Here is a 10,553-nt window from a genome sequence, read left to right as displayed (position 1 = left end):
CAGAGGTACAATGTAAAGTGCTCTTCAGTTCTCAGTATAGAAGTAACATCTGTATGTGTATATTCACACGCGTGCAAGCATGTATATTTACAAATACACATCCAGATCTCCAGCATTGCCTTTAAGTTTGTACACAAGCACACCTTTCATACCACAATATGTTTCTCTCCAGGGCTAAAGCTAGAGAAAATCTCTTTCTTTGTTAAGTCTGGCCATCTTGTTTTTAAGGTTATGCAAGCAAATGGTTTGGATGAACGTACTAATCTTCTTGTGGAAGAGTACTCTACGTCTGGGCGCCTGGACAACATCACGCAAGTCATGAGTATCCATACTCAGTACCTGGAGTCTTTCCTCCGCAGCCAGTTCTATATGCTGCGCATGGATGGGCCCCTTCCTTTGCCCTATAGGCACTACATTGCTATAATGGTATGTACCAACAGGCTATATATTTTCTCCTGCAACCTTGACTTGTGTATTTAAAAAAGAGGAAAAAAAGAAGACTTTAGAAAGGAGAGACTAGTGTGATGTTTTGACAGTGGGTGAATTTTCGTAGTTGATTTTCATCAGAATAAAGCTTGCCTACCCAGAAGATTTTCAGTGAGAAGGAAGAATTGGCAACGTACATGGGTCCCTGTTTCCCACAGCAATACACTTCTCACATGCCCACAAGAGTGAGGTTTTACAGAGAGCAGTTAGAACTGTCTACCCTTATTTCTGGATATTTAACCATCTGCATGCAGCAGCAGGATGAGATGCAGTGGATTCAAGTCACAGCAAGTTCCAGGTGGACACTAGAAAAACAATTTTTACCATGAGTATGTTGAGACATTGCAACAGTGGCCAAGAGAGGTTGTGTGATCTCCAAGGATGGAGATCTTGTCTGGACAAGGCTTCAAGCAACCTGATCTAAGTCAGCCCTACTGTGAGCAGGGGTTTGGACCAGATCTCCTCTAGAGATCTCTTCCAACCTAAATTAGATTCTGCGATTCAGAGTAAAGTAATTGAACGTATTTTTATTGGAGAATCCTCCATACTGTATAGAAATACATTGCAATATAAAACATGGCCCGTGGAATGAAATTGTATTTTTGTTTTGTGTTAGTAACCTGTCTTCCACCTGCAGCAAAATCAGATTACACGCTAATGTGCTGCCCTTGTCCCTCTGTGTTTAATGATTCCAGGCAGCGGCCAGACATCAGTGTTCCTACCTAATAAATATGCACGTTGATGAGTTTTTGAAGACTGGCGGGATTGCAGAGTGGTTGAACGGTTTAGAATACATTCCTCAAAGACTGAAAAATCTGAACGAAATAAACAAACTCCTTGCACACCGGCCCTGGCTAATCACGAAAGAGCACATTCAGGTACCTGTGAAGTCGTGCCCTGTAATAGCAGTAAATGTCCGGTAGTTAGACCTGCTAAGAACTACGCAAGTGTCTGGTTAGGCTTCATTACCTTGAGTTAAAAAATTCAGGGAAGTACTAGAGCACTGAATAAGCCAATAAATTATTCTGTGTGACAAAGCCAACAAGATTTATTTTTTAGGAACAGCATTGGCTAAAATAACCCCAAAAGAAAAGACGCAATATATTAGATGTCTCTTTTTTTATCCAGTGAGAGTTTGTGTGCAAGAGGAATATGGTATTATTGGAAGAAAGGAATTGATCCCTTTTTAAAATACATAGCATTTTATAGTAAAACTGGGGGCCGAAAGAATTTTTATATTTACACTTCTTTTATTCTCATTTCAGAAACTTGTCAAGACTGGGGAAAATAATTGGTCTCTTCCTGAACTGGTGCATGCTGTTGTCCTGTTGGCACATTATCATGCCTTGGCCAGTTTTGTGTTTGGTAGTGGCATTAATCCAGAGAGAGATCCGGATACATCTAATGGAGTCAGACTTATAGCAGTCAACAACTTCTGTGTCTGTGATCTCACCAATGACAACAACATAGAAAATGCATCCCTCACAAGTAGCAACTTTGGGGTTAGTGTCGCAAGAAGATTCTTCTGCTTGCCTCTGTTTTGCATTAGAAAACTTTCTTCCATTCTTTCCTGTTTAAATTTCAGGGTAGTTTGAAAGTTTTTGTCTACTTTACAGGAATGCTTGAGTCTGGTAACCCTTGTGTTAGCTCTAGCAGTTTGCAGTGTAATCTATTGAAAGCCACTTTATAACGGCAGATGGTAGTCAGAGCAATGTGATTTTCATAGTTAATCTCACAACCCATTTGGCAAGACTAAAACTTTGCTTTCAGCTGAAAGCTTAAAGTCCCAGTTTCTTCAGATAGTGTGTCACTGACTGGAGCATTGTGTCATCCATATTCCTAACATGTGGAATGAAAAAAGAATCGGGGGAAAAAACCGAGAAGTCATAATAATAATTTTGACTTCAAGGCGTACAATCACAAAACAGGTCAATTCTGAAACACTTGCATGTAGATGGGAGGAAATGTCTGAAATAAAGTTACTTAATTCCTCATGCTTGTGTTCCAGTCTTGAATCAACCAACAGAGAACTTTGATGACTAGTTAATTAACTTAAATGTGGATTTTTTTTTTTTTTTTCGGAAAGTGGTTCTATAATGCTTTGAAGACATGTCCTTGAATTAACGCCGATTGATGAATTAGACTCATCGCCTTTGATGGAAGATCAGGATTATGAGCAGAGTCACTAGATATATTTTTAAAAATTAGCAGTACAATGTGAACATGTAATCAGTCAGTTCAGTTGCTGTATCTTAAATTTCTGGACTGAAAGACATGCTAGCTCAAATCACCAGGGTGCCTTAGTCTCCATTTGTAGTGGTTTGCCCACTGGGCTGCTGCTGACTCTGTGCTGCCTATTAAGCAGTGAGTAGCGTACTAGAAAACAATTGTAGCTATGGGCAGAAGAACAGAATCAAAAGGAAAAGATGATGGAAAAGAAAAACCAAACAATTTATCTTATGGAAAATCTGAATGATAAGTACAGATCACAGAACCCCAAACTTTGGTGTATTTCTAGCAAAGAGGCCTGTTTTCCTCACAAAACCAACAATCCCATGTAATGAAAAGAAAAAGAAAAAACTGATTTGCTGTCTCAGGTTGTGTTCCTGCATTGCAGTGTTGCACTGTATCTCTTCAGAAACATATTTTGCATTACTAATGGACTGAAAAAAAGTTACCTTAATATTAAAAGTTGTTTTCTGATACACATAGGGCACGCAGATGGCTTTTCCTGAGCCATCTACATGGTGGAATATATATTATAAGCAACTATGGTTTCCACATTCAAACACCACCTCTTCCGCTGTTAATCCCACTGCAGTAGATTACTGCGGTAGGTTAGAGTAACACTTCCCAGCTCCCTTCTTCTAGCTGTCTGAAAGCTGTTTGTCTACGCTGTATGTGACAAAATGCATCCTGGCATGAGTTTTCATGTTTGCTGCTGCTATCTGTTTTTGAGAACGTTTGTTGTCGAGCATGAAATCTGAAGATGACACACGTTGTCTATCTTCTAATTTTGCAGAATGTCATGGTGTTTTTGCAGATTGCAGATTCTTTAAGTGAGCTGGAGGCCTTAATGGAAAGGATGAAGAGGCTACAAGAAGATAAAGAGGACGAAGAAGCCTCTCAGGAAGAAATGGCAACTCGCTTTGAAAAGGAGAAGAAGGAGAGTCTGCTAGTAATTAGTGGAGGTATTTGTGCTTTTCCAGTTCCCTTTTGTTTGTACTCTGTAAGGACTAAACACTCGAGGCCAGTTCAGTGACTACAACTTTTTCTGTCCGTTTCTTTATTCTAGCTCTTGGTCTAGTAGGAGTGTAGTAAGGGTTGTCCTGTCACTTGCTTCATCTGCTTAAGGTTTCTTGATTGGCAAATAACACCATCCTTTTTGCTACTTGAAATTTACCTTTTGTATATTAAAAAAAAAAAAAAAAGCCTGTAGGGTTCTTTTAAAAGATTGGTGTAAACTTCTCTTTCTTTATATGCTTTATATCTTCAAATTAATTCATTCATGTAAACATCCAGTAACATTTCACAGGTTTAGGTTCTACAGTGCTTAGAACTTCAATGACACTCATAAGTAGGCTTCAGATACGACGTTTAGTTCAGGAAATAGATTGGGATGAGACTTAACTTCTTTCCCATTTACTGCCCACCTGGAAAGGACTTTTCTAACTTACCGTTCTGAGTGATCATGCTGCTGTGCTGTTCCACTGCCTGTGTTGTGATAGAGATTCTTAGCATTTTTTTTTATTCTTAAATAATGTTCAAAATTCTGAGCTGAAAGCTTATTTTCCAGTATTCTTCAGATGCCCTGGAGGCCTTCATCTCTAACAAACCATACAATGAAATCTGTTTCCTGTAGACAGGAAGGTGTTGGGTTTTTTTTCCAAAGAAAGTGTTTGAAGAAAGAATACTATTAAGACAACCAGAATCTCCAACTGTTTCCTCATAGTAGAGCCTACTTGATAGCTGGTGTCTTTTTAAGGTGTGACCCATAAAATGCTTCACATTTTACTGAAACTGTTCTTTGTGAATTTAGATCTTGGTAGCTTCAGACCAAACATGTTTGAAGGTATCTAAGTTTTTGTGCCCTGAGCCCAAAAGGGAAGAAGAATATATTGTGGATTGGCAAAGAGATTGTTTTGTGGCTCTCTAGGAACATGCAAAATCACTGAGATATATCCAGCAACATCATGGCTGGATTTTAAGAAATGGACATAGTCCATTCTTGCTCTATTTTTCTTTGGTCAGACAGCATCAACAGTGCAGATAAACTGACACCCATTGCAGTTTCATTATCAAATCAGGACTTCCATGAGTCTCTGCAACTTCAGGTGTATAAGGAAGAGGTGTTGTTTGGGACAGAAGGGGGTTTTTGATGTGGTTGCTGATAGTTTTTTTGACTTTCCTCCCTCTTTGCCCTTTGCTGGTTTGAGTTGAGGAGTCTGTATGTGTTGGCCCTTTACCCTTTCGTGAAATTCAGTCCTTGGGAGAGGAGAGTGTGTATGCACGTTTTTTATTCTTTGCTGAGGATTTGCTGTAGCAGATGCTGTGTGAGCTTCTTCCTACGCAGTTATGTTTTGATTGTTTAATGAGGCAAAGAGGAGATAAAGCACTTCTGCAATTCTTAGATTAACTGACTTTTCAAGGTGCTAACAGTGGACATATGGCAACTGTTCTGTCAATGCACATGGAAGCAAGCCAGGATTTTAACATCAGGGTCAAATGCAGTCAGCTGTGCAGTAGTCAACTTCTGCAGAGGTAGTTACACAATCCAGCCACCTGTTTATTCAGGAGGGAAAGACTGATTCCTGATAGAGAACCTGCGCTTGCTTAGTGACACGTTTTGGAGCTCTTTGAAGATGCTTAGTTACTAAAGCTTCTGGCAGAATTTCAGCGTGATGTACTGTAGAGCTCTTTGCTTTCATATAATCTTCAACTGATATTTACAAGTGGAGTGCTGCATTGCTTTCTGGTTGCTCATACTGTGAGTTAGAGAACAGAGCTGGTGTAATTCCTGACACCATACCTGCTCAGCATAGCAATCCTGTTGTCAAGGGTACATTTTTGTGTGTCTTATCCTAGCACAATGACTTTACTAACAGGGTTCATCTTCCTGATTTAAGGTACCTACCCTCCCTCAGAAGTCAACAGAGATAACAGCACACCTCCAGACAGAAGTTTAGCCCATCTCTTCCCATTTTGTAGAAGTACGTTAGGTATCTGGTGTAGGCTGACATTTAGTTGGCTCAACGAAAGGGATGGATCCCATACAAGCAGATTGGGATTGCAATGTTTCTTTCCTTCGTACCGCTCTCTTCCTTTGCACAACTTCTAAAATTGTTCTCTGGTCCTGTAGTAGAGTGGTAGTTGGAAGTCAGCACTAATTCATGTGCTTGCCTAAAGCAAAGCATTTTGCTGTTTTATTGACAGCATTTGATGATGAAATAGTTCCTACGGATGTCTCCCGCTACATTGAAGATCCTGGGTTTGGGTACAAAGACTTTGCAAGGCGAGGAGAAGACCATCTGCCAACATTCAGAGCTCAGGTACCATCTCTTTAAAGTACATTCACTCAAAGAATGTTTGTATATCTCATGACAGGGCAAATAGTGTAAAACGGTTGTACAGGGCATGTTTGTTGCATGCTCCTTTTCTTCTTCTGATCCATTAAATAACTCGCAAGCTTCCATAAATCTACCTGAGATGTCTTTTACTATTTGTAAATCTCAGACAAGGGAATACTTTGCTTTCAGTCCTATTCCAATTATTACCAGAATTAATGCTTGAAAACTGTAAAGCGTATCACTAAATCTGGAATAAAAGTGAAAGGCAGAAAAGAAAGACTTTCTTTTCTGTCCCTCCGGATGTTGTAGAAAAAATTCACTGGAAGAACTCTTTATTTCTGTTGTTTTATCAAGTATTCTCTGTCCAGTGGTTATCAATACATAGTTGTATACATGTCTGTGAGAACGATTTCGTGAGTATCGTTCTCATATATGCACCAAATCACTGGACTTTGAATGTCAGAAAAGAAAAGGGAGTTCTTAAATATGATTACTGAAGGTTTTGGCTATATTTGAATATATTTTTTTAGCGCTGTTGCATGTACATTTTGCCTGTACATTGCCTTACATCTTGGCATCTTTTTCCATGACCAGACTCATGAACTTCTTCATGAGATATATATAACAGGAGGGACATTACAGGTGGTTCTGTTCCAGCTTATAGAGTAGATTAATCAGCAGTCTGTAATAATAAATTGTAAGCAATAGAAGAAATCTTAAACCAAATCAGAGAACTTAAATTAAAAAAACAGTGGGTGCAGGAAAACTTCATGGTCAGAAGATGTATCTAAGACTGTAAAATAAAGAATCCATGATCAGTCTCAGGAAATGTATTTAGCTATATAGCAGTCTCTGCTGATCTGGATAATTTACTCTGCGGTCTTTATATAAGCCTAAAGTAGGTAGATATTGCCAAAAAGAATAAGGCAGAGTCAGTGCCTGTAAATCAAACATTCTGCTTAACTACTTTAGGAGCAGCAGGCTCCCACGGAAAAAAGCTATACAGACGTTGAAATTGGAACTAAAGCATCTCTGCTCTTAAATAAACAGGACAGCTTCTGGCCTACATTCAAAGAAGTCACCTTGATAATTTAACTATATTAGTACGTCCTACTCTTAAGCAGTTAGATGTATCTACCCACAGCCTCCCAAATGCTCTGCTGTTAATGCTATTTAAATTGCAGTAACATCCCAAAACCCCGCGATAGATCCAATCCTCATTCTGATAAAAGAAGACTGCCTTTGTCTCTGTGGGTTTAAATTTAGTAACAGGAAAGGTATTTCATACACAGAGAATGTCTTTAATTTTTTTTTCCCTTTTTCATTGTTAGTATGGATTAACTGCTGTTAGTAAACAGTGCTTTCCCCCTCCTGAGGCTTCTTGTTTTCAGAGGCTTTTGTGATGCCCGAGGTGTCCTGGACACCTTCACAGGGCTGGTAGGTATGGCATGTTTCTCACAAGCTTTACAGTGTTTTGGACTGGCAGCTGGAGGCCAAATGTGATGTTGTGGTGCGTTTTCAGATGTCACCGAATGCCTCTGTTAGGCAGCTGGATATTGTCCTACATACTCTTCCCCGCTATCCTAATCAGGAGGCCAGTCCAGCAGACGTGCTCTAAAGCGCCTGGTGAGGACCCTGGCCCAGCAGTACCTTTTGAAAACAGCCAGGCACAGGAAGGACGTGGAGATGATGCCCTCCGTTGTAAGGATGGCATCAGTGACTGAATGACTGGACACTTGCCAAGGCTGTGGGCACACTAACGTTTTGCGTATAACCGCAGCATGGAGAGCGGTTGCACGCTGCTCTGAAGCAGGGTCGTTATCCGCTGCTGATGCTGTGCCACCGCTCTGCAAAGATTTCTCATTCCTGAGCAGGCAAGCAGGCAAGCTTTTATCCTTGCAGTCCAGGTGCATGTCTAAGACCAAAGCAGCCTGGATTTTATTAGTTTGTTCAAGGACAGTTCAGCACTTTACCCAATGAGTGTACATTCTCGGTGGAAGTAAATACTCCATCTCTGCTTAGAGCTAAGCATCAAAGCCTCCAAGGGGAACAAGTTTTAAACTTACAGGCCCATCCCACATAGAATGACAGTGGTCAGAGTGGCACAGCAGACAGAGGGAAATTGCCTCAACACTTTAAGAGAAGCTTGGGATTTTTTCTCCTGTAGGCTAACGATATCCAGCTGGAGGTGGGGTGTTGCAACATGATATTCATTGCCAGGAAGCCTGGGGGAATGGAGCAGGTGATAGGGATGAAGGATTCAAAATGCAAATTTTTTGAAGAGAATAAAGTTATAACTAGCAGACAACAAAAACTATTGAGCTATAGAGAGGATCAGACAGGGACTTCACTTCATTTGTACATTTATATATTTCCTTCCCTTCCCGCAGGACTATACTTGGGAAAATCATGGCTTTTCCCTTGTAAACAGGCTTTATTCTGATATTGGGCATCTCCTCGATGAGAAGTTTCGGATGGTATATAACCTCACGTATAACACTATGGCAACACATGAAGATGTTGATACAACTACGCTAAGAAGAGCTTTATTTAACTATGTCCACTGTATGTATGGAATCAGGTATGGACGAAAATCCCCTGGCTTAGGAGTGCATTTTAAACTGTGTAAACAGAATGAAAAATGAACCATGTGAAAAACATGGTTTTAGACTCCGGGTGTTAAAGTGGAGATGGTACCTCAGTCTGGAAGTTAGAGTGGTTTTGCTGGCATATCAGCACAACTTTTGCTTCTAGTGGAGAAAATGGTTATGAATCAGGATGGAAATTATTGCAGAAATGTCCTCTCTGAAGCCAGCCTGTATCCTTTGTTCAGAAAAGACAACATCCTAGTACTAAGCCTTTCAGATCCTCTGTTAGCAAGTGGTTTTCTAGCGTGTATAATAAATGCTCCAGTTCCCAAACTTAAGCACATAATGCTGCAAAAGACCATGCTTTTAAAAACTTATATCCAACAGAGTGATTGCCTGTGTTATTTAGGTATGATGACTATGATTATGGAGAAGTTAATCAGTTACTTGAACGCAGCCTGAAGGTTTACATAAAGACAGTGACCTGCTACCCAGAGAGAACTACCAAGCGCATGTACGATAGTTACTGGCGTCAGTTCAAGCACTCGGAGAAGGTACGTATTTCAAAGCCAAACTGGCTTCACAGAGACCCCCGTGCTGTTTAAAAATGAAAATATGGTGACACCTAAAAATGGCAGTATCTGTCAAACGAACTGTTTTTAACCAGAGAAAAACAAATGAGTTTCATTCATTGAGTGTTAGATACCAATTTTACAAAAATACTTCTTAGTGTACTGGAAATACTGATTCTTTTTTATTATTATTTTGAGTGACTTCTCCATAAAATTGAACTGACAACTGTAAAAGAAAAGTGGATAAACGTGGGAATGCAGAACTGGTCAAGTATGCCAATACTTGGGATTTGGGGATCAAAAAAGACCTTAACTCATATACATATATATATATATGTAATCTCCGTGGTGTTTTTCATCAATAAAAATGTCAACGTGTCTTCAGATATCCAAGTTAAATGCTTCCGGACAAGGGTTCCTTATTCTGTGCTCCTATATAGCAGTCACAGGTAGTAGTAAAGAAAAAATATAATTCATAAAGAGCTAATACCCGTAGGATACACAAATGGTTTTATTGGGACTTCTCAGATGGAAGATTGCTTAAAGCAGCAGTTGAGGCTAGTTCCCTGCAGTCCTAGGATGTTGTCTAATATTGGCATACCACACAGCTGTCTCAAGAGGACCTGGAGTCCTGCAGCAGGGTACAGGGAGAAAGGACATAGTTTCTTGCAGTGATACTTTACTAAAGGTTAGAAATTTTACCCTAAATGAATAAATGATGTTGCATTCAGAGGTGAACTAAATGGCTGATTTAATTTTTAACAGGTTCATGTCAATCTACTTCTAATGGAAGCTCGTATGCAAGCCGAACTTCTGTATGCCCTTCGTGCCATAACTCGTCACTTAACCTGAAGCATTCGCTGGGCAGGAGTAAAGGAGTTTTTACTGAGTATGTAAAGACCTTTTGAAATAGATACACACCAGAAGCTGTTTGTGATGTAGCATCAGGTTATTCAATTCTCTAGTGTCAAAGTTTAGCCGTGCTTCTTGACGGCTGTAATGTGCAATGACGTGTTTTATTTTCTTGATGCTTAACATTACTAATGATAACAAAAGTAACACTGAGGAGCACTACTCTGCATTGTTTCTGGCTGGATTTCTGCGCAGTGGTCAGGATCCTGAAACTATTTTTATTATATCCAATCCTAGCGCTTTGTTCTTTAAGCACCGGAGTGAAGTGCTTAGAGACTTCTTTTTCCAAGCAATCATTTTTCAGATTAGTGGAGTCCAGCAGGAGATCGGTTCTGCTTGTCCTGAGAACGTACCACCACGTCGTGACTCGTGACAGAGACGCGCGGGCTGCGTTGCATTGAGTTGCCCACTGGATTCTTCTGTGTCTC

The 10,553-nt window shown here is 40.0% G+C and overlaps 1 protein-coding gene across 2 annotated transcripts; it reads left to right on the top strand.

The window, feature by feature from the left end:
* Positions 1-228: 228 nt before the first annotated feature.
* On the top strand, positions 229-10,065 carry SESN3 (sestrin 3; the record flags this gene model as incomplete). 2 transcript variants are annotated; one of them, XM_082304453.1, is made up of 8 exons in its annotated part: positions 229-426; positions 1,182-1,364; positions 1,752-1,988; positions 3,530-3,677; positions 5,920-6,035; positions 8,444-8,634; positions 9,051-9,195; positions 9,979-10,065. In XM_082304453.1, exons 1-8 carry the CDS (start codon positions 232-234, stop codon positions 10,063-10,065), a joined length of 1,302 nt encoding a protein of 433 aa, XP_082160579.1. In that variant the 5' UTR covers positions 229-231. The 2 variants fall into 2 exon arrangements, with proteins under 2 accessions (XP_082160579.1, XP_082160580.1); XM_082304454.1 differs by having other exon boundaries at positions 3,530-3,715; positions 5,898-6,035.
* Positions 10,066-10,553: the final 488 nt, after the last annotated feature.

This window comes from Platalea leucorodia (assembly GCF_965183815.1).
Source record: "Platalea leucorodia genome assembly, chromosome: 2".
Taxonomy (NCBI): domain Eukaryota; kingdom Metazoa; phylum Chordata; class Aves; order Pelecaniformes; family Threskiornithidae; genus Platalea; species Platalea leucorodia.
Note: the sequence above shows the minus strand (reverse complement) of the source record. Positions and strands in the feature narration are given on the sequence as shown.